Source organism: Aspergillus affinis (genome assembly GCF_023601865.1).
Source record: "Aspergillus affinis strain CMG 70 chromosome Unknown NODE_119_length_109024_cov_85_548670, whole genome shotgun sequence".
NCBI classification, from domain to species: domain Eukaryota; kingdom Fungi; phylum Ascomycota; class Eurotiomycetes; order Eurotiales; family Aspergillaceae; genus Aspergillus; species Aspergillus affinis.
In genome coordinates, this window is record NW_026515900.1 from 90,568 (window position 1) to 108,632 (window position 18,065).

At 50.0% G+C, this 18,065-nt stretch overlaps 8 protein-coding genes across 8 annotated transcripts; 2 read left to right on the top strand and 6 right to left on the bottom strand.

Annotated features, from left to right (window-relative positions):
• Window positions 1-92: 92 nt before the first annotated feature.
• Window positions 93-1,649, bottom strand: KD926_000920 (putative exopolyphosphatase; the record flags this gene model as incomplete). The annotated part of the gene is made up of 1 exon (XM_053104750.1): window positions 93-1,649. The coding sequence occupies one exon, from the start codon at window positions 1,647-1,649 to the stop codon at window positions 93-95; it is 1,557 nt and encodes a 518-aa protein (XP_052952034.1).
• A 456-nt stretch (window positions 1,650-2,105) lies between these two features.
• KD926_000921 (glutamine-dependent NAD(+) synthetase) lies at window positions 2,106-5,203 on the top strand (the record flags this gene model as incomplete). The annotated part of the gene is made up of 13 exons (XM_053104751.1): window positions 2,106-2,134; window positions 2,213-2,331; window positions 2,390-2,496; window positions 2,548-2,591; window positions 2,653-2,988; window positions 3,034-3,059; window positions 3,119-3,210; window positions 3,261-3,425; window positions 3,482-3,894; window positions 3,962-4,296; window positions 4,448-4,455; window positions 4,583-5,000; window positions 5,094-5,203. 13 exons carry the CDS (start codon window positions 2,106-2,108, stop codon window positions 5,201-5,203), a joined length of 2,202 nt encoding a protein of 733 aa, XP_052952035.1.
• Window positions 5,204-5,873: 670 nt separating this feature from the next.
• KD926_000922 (uncharacterized protein) lies at window positions 5,874-7,334 on the bottom strand (the record flags this gene model as incomplete). The annotated part of the gene is made up of 1 exon (XM_053104752.1): window positions 5,874-7,334. The coding sequence occupies one exon, from the start codon at window positions 7,332-7,334 to the stop codon at window positions 5,874-5,876; it is 1,461 nt and encodes a 486-aa protein (XP_052952036.1).
• Window positions 7,335-7,621: 287 nt separating this feature from the next.
• On the bottom strand, window positions 7,622-9,226 carry KD926_000923 (questin oxidase family protein; the record flags this gene model as incomplete). Its single annotated transcript, XM_053104754.1, has 5 exons — window positions 7,622-7,719; window positions 7,778-8,188; window positions 8,248-8,607; window positions 8,699-9,001; window positions 9,076-9,226. The coding sequence occupies 5 exons, from the start codon at window positions 9,224-9,226 to the stop codon at window positions 7,622-7,624; spliced, it is 1,323 nt and encodes a 440-aa protein (XP_052952037.1).
• A 1,150-nt stretch (window positions 9,227-10,376) lies between these two features.
• Window positions 10,377-12,967, bottom strand: KD926_000924 (TFIIH/NER complex ATPase/helicase subunit SSL2; the record flags this gene model as incomplete). Its single annotated transcript, XM_053104755.1, has 3 exons — window positions 10,377-12,703; window positions 12,767-12,883; window positions 12,937-12,967. 3 exons carry the CDS (start codon window positions 12,965-12,967, stop codon window positions 10,377-10,379), a joined length of 2,475 nt encoding a protein of 824 aa, XP_052952038.1.
• Window positions 12,968-13,452: 485 nt separating this feature from the next.
• On the top strand, window positions 13,453-14,075 carry KD926_000925 (uncharacterized protein; the record flags this gene model as incomplete). Its single annotated transcript, XM_053104756.1, has 4 exons — window positions 13,453-13,461; window positions 13,536-13,549; window positions 13,631-13,656; window positions 13,723-14,075. The coding sequence occupies 4 exons, from the start codon at window positions 13,453-13,455 to the stop codon at window positions 14,073-14,075; spliced, it is 402 nt and encodes a 133-aa protein (XP_052952039.1).
• A 1,779-nt stretch (window positions 14,076-15,854) lies between these two features.
• On the bottom strand, window positions 15,855-16,144 carry KD926_000926 (uncharacterized protein; the record flags this gene model as incomplete). The annotated part of the gene is made up of 2 exons (XM_053104757.1): window positions 15,855-15,888; window positions 15,957-16,144. 2 exons carry the CDS (start codon window positions 16,142-16,144, stop codon window positions 15,855-15,857), a joined length of 222 nt encoding a protein of 73 aa, XP_052952040.1.
• Window positions 16,145-17,316: 1,172 nt separating this feature from the next.
• On the bottom strand, window positions 17,317-17,808 carry KD926_000927 (Phosphotransferase enzyme family; the record flags this gene model as incomplete). Its single annotated transcript, XM_053104758.1, has 2 exons — window positions 17,317-17,378; window positions 17,451-17,808. The coding sequence occupies 2 exons, from the start codon at window positions 17,806-17,808 to the stop codon at window positions 17,317-17,319; spliced, it is 420 nt and encodes a 139-aa protein (XP_052952041.1).
• Between the last annotated feature and the right edge of the window lie 257 nt (window positions 17,809-18,065).

Genomic DNA, 18,065 nt, shown 5'->3' on the forward strand with positions numbered 1-18,065 from the left:
CTTGGAGCTGCCCATCATTATCATCATCGCCGTGTATTCTGTCTTATTCCTCCAATATATAACCTAATGTTCATATGGAAACCACATATATATCACAGCCTATCTCCAACCGGAGAAGTCACCGCCTCTCGAACCAGCGGCGCCACCTGTTTCCGACTCTTCGTCACATCCCCCTGGACCCAGATGCGTCTCCAGAGGGCCTGGTCACCTGATAAAACGTCCCGGATAGACTGGGTCTTATCCGCATCGGCTCCATCCAGAGCCTCCCATTCCTGCAACTGCAACTGTGACCTCGACCGCGCCTCGAGATCCCGCAGCGCATGAACCGCGACTCCCTCATCACGCGCACAAACGAGCAACTCGCGCATGAACGCTCCCTCCCGCACCGACGCGTTAAACGCCGTCATCACCACCACGATATCCAAGTCCCGCTGCTCCGCAAACCCGCGCAGCGAGTCCAGGAACGCTTCTGCGGTGCCCGCTTTCCGCACAATCCACGGGATCGACTTCACCATGGAGCAGAACCCGATGTTCACGGGCTGATCGGGTCGCAGGTGCGACGTCTCGGTCCACTGCTTGTAGTCGCGGTCGAGGATCTCGTCGACCGTGAGCAGATCCAGACTGTTCTGTTTGGTTTCTTGGATTTGTGCGTAGTACAAATCCAAGGCACTGGGGTCGGTGGGACCGTTGCTATCATCAGCAGAGGCAAGCGTCTGCCGCAGGAAATCCCGTGCGAGCGTGTCAGCCGAGGTCACCTTGTCTGTGGCGGTCATGTTGACCGTGTCGATGAGGAGAGGAGCCATGGCTAATAGGGCAAGCTGTCGTTCTTCCTTGGAAGATGCGTTCGAGTCTGTGGGGGAAGGAGTTCGCCATAACCCCATCGTATTCAAGGTATTCGTGACCAGCGAGGAGCAGGACCCGGCCTTCTCAATGACCAGGGGGTGGCAGTTGGGGCCCAAGAATCCCTCATCGACATGGTGATCGATGCAGCCAACCACGGAGAATTCGACCGACGGTAGACCGTCGAGACGCCCTGTTCCGTGCGGACCGTCGGCGGACGACCGGATCGGTAAAGCGTTCCAGTCGACGAGGACCGCGTCGGCTGTGCGATGATGGCGCGGCTGGTCATTCGATCCACGGTGCTGGTGTTCTAGATCCTGCTCGAAGTCCGCGACGGTGAGGATGTGGTCGCGGAGTAGAGGCCCCGCGGATTCGGGCGTTTCTTCCCACAGTTGATCTGCGGTGTTGGTGGAGATCCAGAGCGCTTTGACGAATTCCGGTCGTAGGCGACGGAGCTCCGCACCCGACGGTACCGTGGGAAGATTGATGAGTGGAATATGGCGCCGGGATGTGCGATTGGCGAAGTACGAGTACACCAGGGCGCAGACCATCGAGTCTAAGTCGGCGGAGGAGTTGCCGATGACGTAGATGGGGTATTCCCCGTGGGATAACGTCCCTGATATAAAGCGGAGATGGGTCTGGCGGGCAGCCCGTAGCATTTGTAAGAGACTTTGCGCTGCGTGGCCCGCCATTGTGTCTGATGGGACGACCAGAAGTCTGTCGGGGGAGTGTTTGTAGAGGGAGTGCCAGATGAGTGATTTGATGCCAACGGATTTCCTTTTGCGGTAGTCCGATAAGGACAAGCACATGTTGCACGTGATCGATATGCTTCGTATTTTGGTTACCGATATAAAACCCGACAGCCCTGCTAAAGGAACAGTAGATGCGGTAATGGTCGTAATACTGTGACGGCAGCGGGGCACGAGGGGAGCTCCCCACACACGTGACGGGCGTCACTGACTCCAATTCTTATCGTCATCCATTCCATGTCAACAGCTCACTCTTCTAGAATTCCTTTCTTTTGCCCTCGATTGTGCGGGATATCGCTGTTGTTGCGTGTGTAGGTGGGTCCTCTATTGACTACTCGGACCTGTGGTCTTGGAATCACGTCCGTTTTATAGCTGCATGTTGAGTCTGGGTGTTCGCGTAGCAGCCATAAGAGTCAATCGTTAACCCACCTTTTACTAGGGGCCATTGCATCTATTCATATAATTTTTCCGGGTTACATTCACCGTCGGGTCATTCGAATCGGGAATCGAGTCAACATGGGTCACCTTGTAACTCTAGCAACATGGTGAGCGCCTCAATTGGCCAATCGCATGGCCTCGTCTCCTACAAGACCATCCAGTACACTGACAAATTGCGACTTCAGTTCCCTCAACCAATGGGCTCTGGACTTTGAGGGGAACACGGAACGAATCATCGAGAGTATTCGCAAGGCCAAGGCCGCGGGTGCTACTCTTCGAGTCGGCCCCGAACTCGAAATCACCGGTACACTTTCACCATCTCGAGGTTCCAAAAGTGGTTCATGGTATTCACGAGGATATAGGCTATGGCGTTCTGGATGGATTCCACGAGGGAGACACCTTCCTTCATTCGTGGGAGATGCTTGCCCGCATCATCGATCACCCCGACTGCCAGGATATTGTGGTTGATGTTTGTGTCTCGACCTATTGACCTGTGTGTGCATTAGCTGACAAGTTATAGGTGGGTATGCCTGTGCGCCACAGGAATGTCTCGTATAACTGCAGGTAGGCTTTCTCGTCTATCCACGGTGATTGCGCGTGGATACAGTATTAATTGGGACTCAAGGGTCATCTTCTACAACCGCAAGATCAGCTTGATTCGCCCAAAGATGTGGCTTGCCAACGGTTCGTTGCTATCCTTCTCTTTTATCCCTGCCGGCTTTCCATTTACTGGTCAGACATGGGTCGCTGACAGAGATGTTGCACGTCTAGATGGTAACTACAGAGAGCTCCGTCACTTCACGCCCTGGCAACGACCCCAGGAGATCGAGGATTACTATCTTGAGCAGATCGTCGGGAAGATCACTGGACAGTATAAGGTTCCTTTCGGTGATGCGGTCATAAGCACTCGGGATACTTGTTTCGGCGTGGAGACGTGCGAGGAACTCTTCACTCCTAATGGGTACGTTTCACTACATTCTGGTAAAGCAACTTACTAATTTCTTAGCCCTCATATTCCTTACGGTCTTGCTGGTATGCTCGTGTATTTCTCCTCAAGATGTTCTTTTGCATTATACTGATCCTCTACACAGGCGTTGAAATTATCTCCAACTCGTCAGGAAGCCACCACGAGCTTCGAAAGCTGGACACTCGGATCAACCTCATTACCCAAGCAACGAAATTGGTTTGTGATATCCCAGTTGCTTTAGCAATGTCGGTGCTAAACTCCTTTAGAGCGGCGGCATTTACCTGTACGCGAACCAGCAAGGCTGCGACGGAGATAGGCTTTATTACGATGGTTGTGCAATGATTGTAGTCAATGGTAACATCGTCGCTCAGGGTTCCCAGTTCTCCCTGAATGATGTGGAAGTTGTCACAGCCACAGTTGATATCGAAGAGGTATAACCAACCCTATTTCCATCAAAAGTTGGGGCATTTATTAATCTATTGTAAAGGTGCGGACATACCGTTCGAGTTCCAGCCGCAATATGCAAGCCAGCAAACAGTCCCCGTTTGTCCGCCTTGACTTGGACACCAGACTTTCTCGTCGGGATGATGAAGCTGAGCCTAGTCTTGCTCCGTCGGAAACACTTGCCGCGCGGTATCATGCCCCAGAGGAAGAAGTTGCTCTTGGACCGGCTTGTTGGCTGTGGGATTACCTGCGGAGAAGCGGTGCGGCAGGCTTTTTCCTTCCTCTGAGCGGCGGTATCGATAGCTGTGCTACAGCGACTATTGTGCATTCTATGTGTCGAGAAGTCATTAAAGCCGTGTCAGAGGGGAATGAGCAGGTCATTAAAGATGTCCGAAGGCTCTGTGCCGAGCCCGCCGATTCGACTTGGCTTCCTACTACCAGCCAAGAAGTGTGCAAGTAAGTTTATTATGCACTGCGAGTTTTGCAGTCTTTTCCCATGTTTGATATCCTAACATTATTCCAGCCGCATTTTCCACACCAGCTTCATGGGTACACAAAACTCCAGCAAAGAGACACGAGACCGAGCCAAGGGTCTAGCTTCGGATATCGGATCCTACCATGTCGACTTCAATTTCGACACCGTCGTGACTGCTCTGACGAACCTTTTCACTGTCGTCACCACCTTCCAGCCTAAATTCAAGGTCCACGGCGGTAGTCGGGCAGAGAATCAGGCTTTGCAGAACGTCCAGGCGCGTTTGAGAATGGTTCTCTCGTATCTGTTTGCTTCTTTGCTGCCGACAGTCCGTCAACGTCCGGGTGGTGGTGGACTTCTCGTGCTGGCCTCTTCCAATGTCGATGGTATGTATCCTCTGTCTTTTGGCGCGTCGATTTACTAATTGTTTCTAGAATGGTGTGTACATCTGATTTTTAATCATCCCGATTTCAATCTCACCCTGGATCTCTTATGAATATTTCTGGTTTGCATCTGGCTAACTGACATCGAACACAGTCTCCGAGGTTATCTAACAAAATATGACGCCAGCAGTGCTGATGTGAGTACCAACTGATCCGATGTCCTTTGATTCCAATTCTTCGCCCTCATACCACATACATGATTACACCAAACAAACTAACTCTTCCGTAGCTAAACCCAATCGGCTCCATCTCCAAAGTCGACCTCAAAAAGTTCATCGCCTGGTCCCGCGACTCCTTCGAACTCCCCATCCTCCACGAGTTCCTCTCCGCCACGCCAACCGCAGAACTCGAGCCCATCACAGCGACATACGTCCAATCCGACGAAGCCGACATGGGCGTCACCTACGCCGAGCTATCCATCTTCGGTCGTCTGCGCAAGATCCAGAAACTGGGTCCGTGGTCGATGTACGAGCGGCTGCTTCATCTCTGGGGCAATGAGTATAGTCCGCGCGAGATCTATGAGAAGACACGTCACTTCTTTTATAATTATGCGATTAATCGGCATAAGCAGACGGTTATTACGCCCAGTTATCATGCGGAACAGTATTCGCCGGATGATAATCGGCATGACTTGAGGCAGTTTCTTTGTGAGTTTTCTCTCTCCACATATTCATCTAGCTATCAACCTATCGGTGATGTTAAGTAAGGTGACGTGGCTGACCAGAACAAACAAAAAACAGATCCTTCTTTCTCCTGGGCCTACCAGAAGATGGAAGACAGTGTGAAGTATTGGGAATCGAAGGGATGGACGACTGGGAAGGCTCAGAAGAAGAGCGTCAAGGCTGATTAGGCAATCTTCTCTCTCTCTCTCGCTCTCTCTCTCGCCCTCTCTCTCGCCCTCTCTCTTATGTTCTTCGGTTCTTCTGTTCGGGATGAGTTACATACTAGATCAGATTTCCTAGTGCTACTGTGGGAGGGACAGTTTGAACGGCTTGTCAAGTTGGTCAGTTTTTCGAAATTAAACCATACAACACAACTTACGTTAAGTATTCTTGAATTCTTACTGTGGAAAGATCGTATGTTCCTGCGTTTAAGAATACTTTTCACTGAGAAACAACGCATATCTTCATAAGATTCCACAGCTCATGCCACCAGACCCGGACTTATAGCTCAGACATAGCACAAGAGCGAAAGGAATGGTAACTACATCTGAGAATAAGAGAAGTTAAATTTCCAAAGTGGCATCATGAAAGTTTCAAAAATTCAAGGAAATAATAATTTCATTTGGTGACACAATGGTCAAATATGGTCCCCATGTCAGGTTATTGTGAAGTATTATCATGGGAAAGAAAAAGAAAAGAAAAAGTGATGAAAGAATAAAAGAATTGACAATAGAGAACATGAAATGACGACCCAAGAATAGCAGCAGATAACAACGCTAAATTTTCACAAATCGATGAAGAAATCCAAAAGAGAGACGTAGATGGTTTTTAAACAAAAGGAAAGATAGTTAATCTCAATCAATTACCCTTCCAGAACCAGCCGTCTTTATTCTGATGAGATGACGATTCGTCTTGGTCCGCTGGGGAAATCCGATTGTGTTGAGGAGGGTTGACGACCTCTACAGACTCGTTGCTCTCCTCGCGCCCGTCAGCAAAGCGTTTTGTCTTGATAGTTTTCGTCTGAACAGAGCCATCGGAGAGTCGCACGCGCTCCGTCGTGGTTTTTGTGGAGATGACGTAGGGCTTCTGCTCTGCTGTCGAGGGAGTATCAACAGCTGTCGATGGTGTGGTGGTAGTTTGCTCTTTTTCAGGAACGGTGTCCGGAACAGAATTCCTCTGGCCGCCAGAGACCAGCTCCAGCCAAGTTTCTGCATCGTCTCGGTGATTTTCTTCGCGCGACGGATCCCGTCCATCTCTAATTCCATATCTGTCATCCAATAATAGACGAAGGAGAGGGCTCTCGCGCACTCTGGAAAATTCACGCTCACGAGCCTCGATGTCGTTCAGGAAGCGGTCGTAGAGGTCCAATTCTGTTAGCGATTCGGGCTGTGCGTTCCAGCTGAACTCGGCTTTCACGTTGTTGTTCCGGTGGTCTTCATCCGATCCTCTGGAGTCGTCTTTCTCGGATTTAGACCCGTCGAACGTGATACCCGACCAAGGGCGATCGTTCGCGCCAGAAACGTATTTCCACCGATCTCCCAAGCTACCGCGCTTTACCAAGCCCTGCATCCATTCCCTTCCCGTCTCCGGCTTGTTGGTGTCTTCCGACCCATGATCGAGCATCGGCTTTCCATTCTCGAGTCGCAGGAGATCCTCAAAAGCCTCTCTCCATTGTGGTTCCGACTGGTCGCGCTCGGAAGTGGGTTTCAAAGACGACATGAGCGACGAAAAGACCCCTCTTTCGCCGCGGTGAGATCGATATTGTGCTTGGCGCTCAAGATGAAGAGGCGAATAGGGGCTGAACATAAGGTATGTGACCGGCCAGGTGGGCGAGTCGTCGCTCACCATGTTGGAGAACATGGGACGGTGGTATGGGTGGAAGAAGCGCGAGGAGAAGTGGTCATCGAACCAGAATTTATCGAAGAAGGAATCGAAGAAATCCGTATCGAAGAGGTCGTGGGAAGACGCGCCCCGTCGTCCTCCAAATCCGTGAGAGCGCCAAGGATTTTCCGATCGCGACTGAGAATGGTTGTCTGAGGTTGAATCGCCGGAGGGGGTTTCGGTTCCGTTGGCGTCGTCGTTTTGTCTTTGACGGTAGCGGGAGTCTCGGGCATAATTTGGGTCGTCTGCGAAAACGTCCCATCCGCTGGGCGATGGAGGGGAGACCATAGATGGAATCCCCATGACCGACTGGAGCATCGACGAGATCTGCTCATTGGCGAAACGGCGGAAGGCGACGAATGGATTGTCGTCGTCGGGCCAGCCGCGAGAGCCGTCGTTGTGGTGGTGTGGTTGGTTCGAGTTCTGGCCGCCTGCCATGCTGACGTTGCGAATATGAGGATGAACACTGGGGCCGGAGGGGAGGAGCGAAAGAAGTATAAGAAGCTTAGCGGCGGCGATAAATGAAGCTGTTGGGGATGTCGCCCCACCCGGGCAATCGCCACGTGAGTTGGGGTGCAAACAGTGTAAACTCTGGTTGCACGTGCGTCCTACTCTTGATTTATTTGGACGGTTATCTTATAGTGCTCGGTTACAGATCATTCATTCATTGCTCATTACTACAGAAATTAACCTGAAGGCAACCTGAACTCTAACTCATCTCCCTCTCACGGCCGATGACGTCGCTCTGGAAATTCCGCCCAGGCCTCTTTGAAACCCGTTGAGCGGACCCACAGTGGTCCTTCGTCCGAGGTCGAATCCATGACTTGGGTAATTAATTAGCAACAAAGATCAGTCTCTTCAGGGAGTCGGGCTCAGCTTACCCATATTGCCAATCCTCAGCCATGTATCACCCGTAATTTTGAGACCTCTCTCCTTAGCTTGGCTCTCAAACTTACGGCACACATTTTCGCCATGAGCTACAGCTCTCGCCAATTTCGGCAAGTGTCCGTCGTCGCCAGGGTGGGCATTGCAGTGCTTGAAAATGGTGTCCCAGCTTTTTGAAGCCGGATACGTCGTCACTTCGTCCAGGAGAAGCTGAGGAGCTCCGCGCGAGACATAGAGCAGGAGATCCAAGCGTCCTTTCCATTCAAGAAGACGCAGGCGGGTTTTGATATCCAGGAATGGAAGCGACACGATCTTCGAAAAGAAGATGGACGAGTTCAGACAATGTATGTGGAAGAAATCGAATTTGATCTGCTTCGGAGGGTGTTGGGCAGCGCTGCTATAATATACTGCGCGGAGTCGAACTCATTAGCTACCAGAGGTCGTGCGAGCGTCGGTTCTTCCTTACCGACTGTATTGGTCATTTCGGCCAGTTTGTCTTCCACCTGGTCTTCAGAGACACAGAATTCCGCGGCATATCTGAGCATCTCATCCGGAGCTCGTCGAAGAACCCCGTCCCTCATCTTGTTACCGTCTTCCCAATGGGTAGAACGAGTCAACTTTTCATCCCCACGAATGTCCTCCAGGATCTGAAGCAGAGTCTTCTTTCCCGGCTTTCCAACGCCCCCAGCTAACTTCTCAGCTGGCCAGAAGAACATCGGACCAAGCCAGTCTTCATGGATCGCTGCCTGAGCAAGACCCTCGGCTATGATAGCGGGCTGGTTGAACTCGATTCCGAATCCAAGGTGGATCAGGGGGTGAATGAGTCCTAAGCGAGACCAATGTCAACGAAGGGCAACAGTAATTTTTGAAAACCAAAACCAGAACAAGGAAATAGTTCCTTTCATTTAGTTCCATACCTCCAAATAACCGAGTCAATATGCTCTCCGCATTTTCATCCCCAGAGAACAAATACTCATTGAGGACGTTCTCAACGCCTTTCTTCTCGATCTCTTGCTGGAAGAAAGCCAAGAAACTGGGATAGTTCTTATCCCTTCCGAGATATTTCTTGAACTCCGCCTTATCATACAATGACTGGATGACGCCCTCATCAGCTGACAGAGCCGGTCTCTGGTAGCCTTTATTTCGGTTATATGCATCCCTGAGCTCCTCTGGGGTTCCCCCCAGGGCAAAGATGCTCAAAATATGATGAACGATATGGTCTGCGAACGTCAATCACACTGGATCTAAACTGTTCCACACGCGTAGAAGGTAGGAACGTGACAATGACACTTACTATGGAACCCCATATTATTGAAATACGCATGGTGTTTTTCCAGATTTTCTTGCAATAGCTCGCTTGCTACCTTCGCGGAATCTTCTCTGATACCAGACGAGAACACGCCCGAGTCGGACGTCGTTAACTGGATCTTGCGTGCGGTAGCCATTGTCCTTGCTTGAGTGGGAAAGGGGCGATGCTTGGTATCCTCAAGTCGAAGCCCTAATGCTGGGAATTGCGCACGCAATTGATGGCGCGAAGTCCGAGAATTATTCACAGTAGTCGAATAAGCACGACCAGAGTACTTATGCTCCAGACTCAACCCTCGAAAACCGAACCCAATATTCTGATTTGGTAATTGCAATGTCCTCTGTAAGATATATCGATCAAGGCTTGCGCACTTGAAACCTCGAGACCAATACATGAGTAGAAAGCAGTTGGGAACGCGCCCCATCAACCAGCCTTAAATACTTTTGATCCTCGTCCAACCCCACAGATTAATCCGTGATCGTCCACCCCCCGGAAAATCAACTAAGCAGGGAATCAAATCATCGTAAACCTGATTGTAATTGTGAATCCACACAGGCATAACTAGTTAGGGCGTAGGCCGGCCCCGTTTCGACTCGGTCTTCGGTCCTTCGCGCTTCCCGTCGGCGACGTCGGCGCTAAATGATCTGTCAGCGGGCGCGATCTCACGTGCCCACTGGGTCAGACAGTGTAGGACACGATGGGCTCTGAATTAGAAATCGGCAGATCGTGCGGGTTCTAGACCTACCAGATAGGGAGTTCTTGTTAGTAATTGTTCTGCAGATATGCAGGGGGGCCATGTCAGACGGTCGAACTTGTAAGCTGCTCGGAAATCCGGGGGACCGAGGGAGATCCGAGATCGTCGAGACCCTTTTGATTACTTATTGCTTATTGATTATTTGTTCTGGCCTGTTGTTGGCTTGGGTTTGGGGGTTCTGTTGTAAGTAGAATGTGCACCGTAGATGTTTTCGTTTATTTGCTTTTCGATGGATAGTAACTTGAAAGATGGAAATGGGAGAGATCGAACTGATACGGGACAATTATATATCGACACCTCAGGAGTCAGGTTTCAAACGAGATCGACCACCACGAACTCCTAAAATACTATCTGGCAGTCGTTGATTATGGATAATCCGAGTTATGCGAAAGGGACTATAGACAATTATTTCATATTATTTATCATAAATTTATTTGTGAAGTAACCTCCAAATCGATCCATATGCTTCCTGATACAAAGATGACCGTTTCAAATCTGAACCAAACCAAGTCTAAACGCCAATTCCAATCTGATTTCAGCGCATGAAATCCTGCAATTCCTTCTTGCGCTTGAGACGATCCCGCTCCATTTTCCGGAACAGCGGGTGACTGGCCCCCTTGTCTTTCAGCTGCTTGTTCCTGCTCTTGTTATACTCGATGTACGCCATATCTTCACCGCCAGCCAGTCCGCTGAGGGTAGCCGCACTGCGTTTGACGGCGCCTTTGCCACTTCTGACGCCACCGCTACGCCCGGAGAAGAGATCGTCGTTGACATGCTCCACATCAGCCGAGGTTTCGTTCTGCAGCATCACTTCCTGCAGCAGCTCTCGACGCTCCCCGGGGGTTGCGTAGGCAAGGCCGTTCAAGTTTTCAATCCCTTGCAAGTGGGTGATCACCTTGAAGGCGTAGCCCTGGTCGACAAGGAAGGCCTGTCGTTTAGAGGAATAGAACATCTCATCTGTGTCCTTCGACACAAGTGAGTAGAAGAATGCATTGAAGCCCTCGTCGTTTCGACGCTTGGCTCGCAGAATACGACCCAGTCTCTGCGCCTCTTGACGACGAGAACCGTAGTGAGAAGATATTTGAATTAGGCAGGTCGCCTCGGGCAAGTCGAGAGACGTATCTCCAATCTTCGACAAAAAGATGGTGTTGACCTGTTCGTTGTGTTGGAAGTTCTCCAGAATACGCATTCGTTCATTCTGAGGGGTTCCTCCGTAAATATACGCCTTGTTCAGCTTCAAAGCATACCGTTCGAGGGCGTAGACGTTGTCCGAGAAAACAATGACCTTGTCGCCTCGCTTCTCGTGGTAGTCAATGAGGAACTGGCAGGCCTGGAACTTGCGAGGATTCATAATATAAAGAAGGGCCGCCTTCCGGGATTTCTCCCGCATGTATTCGGAATAGAATTCCGTGGTCATTGGGCACCAGACTTCGGCACACTGGACCTTGGCGATATGCCCTTGCTCAGCTAGTTCCATCCAGTTGGCTTCGTAAAGCTTGGGTCCGATCAGGAAGTTCAAATCTTTGATCTTGTCATCTTCACGGAGCAGCGTGGCGGTCAAACCAAGCTTACTCTGTGTCGCAATGGCAGAGGTGACCTTTCGGAACATGGATGCAGGCACGACGTGGACCTCGTCAAGGATCATGAGACCCCATTCCCGGGATTGTATCCAGTCCATCATCTTCTGGGCATCGTGAGATCGAGCTCTAGTTTGCGAGACCATGGAGTATGTCGACACAATGATACCGGTCGATCGGCGGAATTTCTCTTTGTTATCCGAGGTGAACACGGCAATGTCACCAGGGTCGATGTTCGACCACCGCAAGAATTCATTTCTCCATTGAACCACCGACATGGAACTGGTACAAAGGATGATGGTTCCTTTTTTGATCGTGCACCCCGCCGTGATACCCACCAGCGTCTTGCCTGCACCACACGGAAGGACAATAATTCCACTCTTAGCACGTCCGTTACCGAACATCTTACTCAGACTCTTTTCTTGATAGCTTCGAATCCGAGCATTTGGCTTCAAATCAATATCCAAAGTAGGGTTGATCTCGTCGTTTCGAAAATCGTACTCCTCCAGTGCCGGACAGCCCATGGCTTGACAGCGCGCTTTGACCGGTTCCACTGCCTCGTTTGGAATTTCGAAACTGTGAACCTGAGCTTGCTCCTCGTCATCGTCATCATCGCGAATGGCCAAAAGAAGGTCATCCTCCTGACGGCCTTCCGCCCCGGCATCCTCTGCCGGTTTCTGTTCGGATGTCTGTTGTACTCCTGCCGCATCTTTGGTACCTGGAATGACCAAGCCTCCCATTTTTGGAGCCGCTTGTTGAATGATTCCCTCCGTCCCTTGTAACCTCTGCGGACCGATAACCTCATCCTGAAGAAGCATCTGCAGCATCCCCGGATCGGTACTTTCCACGAAAAAGCGGTTATGTTTCAGGACGACCTTGATCTTGCCGTATGACTTCGTGAAGTCGATGATGAACGATTTGATTGTGTCCGGTAGCGGGGTTTTCGATAGCCGATCCAGAAAGTTGATAATATCTTGAGGCTGGAGACCGACCGACACCGCCGCATACAGACTGTTTCCGGTGAGTCGATATTCATGTAGATGGGTCGGGCGCGAAAGCGGCTCGGCAATAGTCGTCAGAAAGTCCTGGGCCTGAGGAGCCAGCGGCGAGAAACTTTCCAAGGTGATAGTGCCCTTTAAGGGATCGATCCAGAGGGGGCGGTTCGCATGGTCCGGTTTCAAGGAAAGCGAGGAGAAGTCTTTGTAACCAAAGTTTGGATCCTGCCTTTGGATCGAGTTGTCCTTTTTGTTGCTAAACGATTCGAGCGAAAATTTGTCGACGACCTCTTTTTAAACACAACTTGTTAGCACTCCGGGTAGTATCTTGTCGTGCGGTTACTCTACGGTACCTTTCAGACTGTCTGCCTTTGCATCTTGCTCATAGTCCGAGTAGTCGTCGCTACTGCCAACATCTTGGATGTCAGGCACGGGTGTCGCCCGCTTCGAAGCTCTACTTGACCGACCGCCTAGCTGAAGGTCAGCCTGCTATCCACCAAGCTCATGTCTCGGAAATCCATACTATCAGTAGCCTTGCGCTTGGCGGGCGGCATAATGTGATTTTTTTTTTCTTTGTTTTTATATAGAGGCGAAGGTCTATGGTCTATCGTGCCGAGATGTCTCGAGCGGATAAAGGTTGAGTGTAAGAACTCCGTCGGAAGGCTGCCAGCGCCTTAGGGAGCCAGACTCGAGATTAGCGAGTAAACAGATCCTCGCAATGCGGTCCACGTCCGAGCCCTGCAGAGCCTGATGGGACTGAAGGGCAAGAGGCGTAGATAGGAATCGGAAGGTTGTGGAAAGAAGGACGGGTTGGAAGAAAGCTTGAGAAAGAGACAAGGCAAAGAAGTGAATGGGAGATCGACGGCGTTGACGGGTGGCAACAGATAAACACCATTGGCTGGAAGGGCTCACCGCCCGCCCAGGCGCTAATCTCCATTGACGTTGACGTAGTTAGTGCCTCAGGTTAGCTCACCCGCCTGCATTCTGCTTCTGCACACTTCGTCCTCTCGTCGCTTGTCATTTGTGTATATTAGGCACCATGAATACGGTAGGCTCCCTTCCTTCTGAAAATGGCTATGTAGGCCCGAGCAGGTGTGGCTAACGTTGGATCTCCCCATTCAGATTCGATCAACCTGGTGAGAGATCACTGGCTAAACCTCCATTGTCTTCGCACGACCTGAGATCTGGATTACTGACTCAAACGCGAATACCAACAGGTATGGCTGGGGCGTTCTGTGTGTCGGTAGGTCCAATGTTATACCTTAATGCTCTATACATAGCTTCTGACCTTCCACTCCCCCAACGATAGCTGGTGGCGGAGCCTACTACTTTGCGAAGAAATCCATCAACGCCGACCGTGCTACCCGATTCGAGAGCGAGATGAAGCGCAAGGCGGAATTGGCTGCCATGGAAGCTCAGCACCGACGACAAGCCGCCTTCAACGAACCGACCCCAACCCCGACCGAGTCCCCGAGTTTGAAACGTGCCAATATGGCCCGATTCCAGGGTGCTTCCGACGACGTAGGTTCGCCTAGCGCCGAGGCCAGCCATGACCCGGCCCCGACCCGTCACGAGCCCGAAACAGATGCAGAACGCGTGTTGGAGAAGGGGAAATACGAAGCTGCTCAACCATTCCGGCCTCCGAAAGGCAATCGACTGTAAATTCTCCCTACCTCGGACACATTGATAAGAAAAGTGAGTAGGATGAGGGACCAGGGTGGTATTTAAAAGCCAGAATCTGATTCCTGCCATATGCATAGTGGTTGAGAAGCTACTGTACCATGGCCCTGTAAATATACTCGAGGCTCTCTGGGTGTTTCGTCGGCTCCTATGGACTTCCACGGCTGGGCTGTGAAGATAAATTGATCCGGAGCCGCCCGAAACTGCATTCCATATTCTTGTATAGAGACTTATTTTCCACCCCTAATCACATGATAAGCTAATTGTAAGATATAAATATATAATAGCATGGTTTGTAAATAAAACGCTAGGTGACTTTTGTATTCTCAATCCTTACTGGCTCCAGTATTTTACATAGTACAAGGGCGCGTGCTGCTTGGTTGAGTGTACAGGGCCTCACCAAATCATTCCATCTCACATTTCAGCTCCATGTAGTTCACTCAGCAACCATGAGCACGCAAGACAGTTACTCGCCGGACCTAAATCCCTGTGATATTGATATAATACGAGAAATCGGTCGCTCGGAAGTCTCAACTATCTTTGAAATACAGCTATGTGGGACGAGATATATAATGAAGCTTGTGAGTATAGTTGTTTAATCCTCCTATACAACACTCACTGACATGTTAGGTGTTCCATGAAAATGGCGACCCAGGCTACTCCAAAAAAGGCCGAGATCTCAACCGATTTCGCTGCGAATTAAATGCCTACCGTAACCTCTCTAAATTTGGCGTGTGTGACCGCGGTTTTGTTCCTTCCTTTCACGGCTACCTCGATCGAGTTGATCCATTGAGCTTCCACCCACAGCTGAAACATTTCGCGAATGATCGATTTCAGCCGAGGGCGATCATTCTCGAGTATTTACCGGATGTGGCACGATTGAATTGTGTGAATTACTTCGACGATCTCTTTCGCTCGGCGGTTGATGGGATCAAACAGATACATGATGCTTATGTCCACCATCATGATATTTATCCGAAGAATATGCTTGTCGTTTCTGGTGCCAAGATTGTATGGATTGATTTCGACGTTGCTATGACTTTCGATAATATGGGACATTATGAGAAAGCCTATTGTCAATATGAAGTCGATCTTGTGAAGAGTTTCGGGAAGCTTTTAGTATGCCTTTATTCTTTATTGCTTTGATTATCAAATGTTGACTGCAGTAAACCCTAGAAAGAAGACCAAACACAAGGTCTGTTCCCTAACACGGAATATTACTGACAAGAGGCGCTCAGGATGCCTATCTGAAAGGAGAAATATACGAAACCCTTGCTGTTTCGGACGACTCTGTACATTTAGCTGTTCATACCCATTTTGCAAGGCATAGAAAAAAAAAATGGGTATCATCATCTTATTTCATTATTTCGTCTTCATCGGGTGCGTCCCGTCTAGCTATCTTCGATGAGATTCAGCATAAATGGATGACAATTCCCTGAATTGCCCATATGATGGCGCAACCCGTCTTCAGATCTTCGAAACAAAACACCCCCCGAGGCCAGCCTCTAGACAAAACAAAAGGGTTATAATCCGAAGAAGTAATATCAACCCAATTAACCCCGTTCAAAGCATATATCCAACCGCATGATTGCGCCGATACACCATCCCATATATGTAATGTCCCCACGGTTGAGGACAGACCAGGACAGACCAGGACATAAGAAATTAGGATCATGACATGAAAGAATGAAGTCGTGGGGCTCAAGGCCGCGATGATGCCATCGATACCGGATAAAGACTCCGATCGTGGGGGCGTATCATCTAGCGAGCATGGAAGCAAAGAGGAGGTTGAGGCCTGCAGGTGGAAGCAGGAACTGTTAGCCAACGAGATCCGAGAATCGCGAGGTAGCGGATAACCCTTACTTGTTATGGTTGGGGTACCCCAGATTCTTCTCGCGGGAGCTTTCAAGAGCCGGTGGGATGAAGGGCACTACCACGGCGGAAACTAGGCAGGACATGGCGACGAATCGAGAGGCTCGTGTATCCGGACGAGGACGGTGGACAGAGAAGTGTCGGATCGTAGGACGGACGAGTTGAGCGGCGATAGACATGATGGGATTTGGAGGGAGATTGCTTCTATGTAGACGGAGTTGGATCTATCGGAGACTAGATGTGGGATGATCAAGGAGGTTCGACGTAGTGATCGGAAGATTGTGTGTAGAGTCGGATTGAACTTTGGTGATGGACGGTGTGTTCTATTTATTGCGTATTATTGAGCGTGAGACTGGAGGATTGTATTAGACTGCAACAAGGACAGGAGATGGCGCCAGCTTTATAAGAGGAATAGGGATATACAGGAGGGTGATTGACACAGCGTACATCGTATAGAAACAGCCGGAGTGGAGAACTCACTTGCCTGCGGGGTTCATGCCGGCCCACCATTCGATGATGGCATCGACACCGCAGTCGAAAGACTTTATCCGGGACCTCTCAAGCCGAATGGGTATCATGAATCACTAGCATTTGGACGAACATTCCGGACCACCCAATGACCAAGTCATCCGACGCAGGAAGATAGGCAGCGAGTCGACCCCTAGCCAGGCGCCAGATCGATCACGATAGGACGGACCGAGCCCACCATCCCCCACCGGCGGGTGCCTGATAGGCTACAGGCGCGTCACAGAGGCTATGGATGTACACAACATATGATGAGTACATGAGCGATCGGTGGACTGGGCGCCCAAATGCCGGGGTGGCCATATGGGATCGTGGAGAAAGGGCGACACTCACGCCATCCGACTTTCCCCTTTCCGAGTGGGCAGACCGGCGGGGCTGCGGGCGGGGGTCGCGGCAGTTTGCTCTCACCGCCGAGAAGTGTTTGTCTGGAATGCGATGGGGTTGTTAGTTAGTTAAATAGTTAACTAGTTAACTACTATTCTGTTCGAGGGTGGGATTCACCGTAAATTGAAGAAGATTCTTAAGCTCTCTGAATGTGAAAACCTTGGAAGTAATGATATGAGGTCCGCTAGTGACATGAATTGATTGTACTGTGCCACTTTCTACCATTGCTTATGTATGCACTAAGATGCAATGACCAGCTTGACTACATGATGATGCTGCTGGAATGGGTTTACTCCGAGGGTTGTCTTGATCTATTCTTACCATTCCTTATTGGTCCTTATTGTTCTTAATTATCTTTCTTTATTCTCATTTATCATTGTGCATTACCATCTAGGTAAGACAAGGGACCAACCTCTACGTACCTACCTAGGTAGTGGGCACGTCAAAACAGCACTTCCTTTGGCTTCTCTGTCCTCCTCCAGTAGGACAACTGCATTTGGATGTCTGTGCGTGAAGTATTATTAGCATAAATAAGATATCTATCGAAGATTCAGGATTGAAATGCTTCTCGCAAACAAGTATCGTATTTCTCCTTTTCTTGGACTTTTTGCTCAAGAAACGCGAACGTATTGAACGTCCAGTAAGGCATAGTGATCCGCCAAAAGGCGGGGTCGTCATGAGTCTTGGAGAATCTCGGCTGAATATAATCGTAGAAGATCTTGAGTAATGCCGTGGGACTCATGAGAGCTAGAGAGTGCCAGAAAGTGCCTTTCTCTAGTCCCTGTTTCAAAAAAGGGTAGAGATGAAACGGCGGGTCGAAGGTCTTTTCTTCCTCCGCGGAAGCATCCATGAACTCCGTATGGAGGGCTTCGTACTCATCCGAACTGATTAAATCAATAGCTTGATTTGTTAACCAGTGCGGGGGGTGGATCATCTCCACTGGCTGAGAGCAAGCCCACTCAAGGTCTATCAGACACTTGATATTCCAATGATTGTCGACGAAAATATTTGACTGGTTGAGGTCCGTGAGATTGAGAAAGAATGGTTCTCTGGAAAGAGCTTGATGAAAAAAAACATGTCCAGATACTTCTCATGACCATCAATGCAGATGTCTGATAGAAACCATCTTCAACACTATTGACTGCGTTGGGCTGATGGCGAAGGCGACTCTCATGGACTGCTAGGGTATCA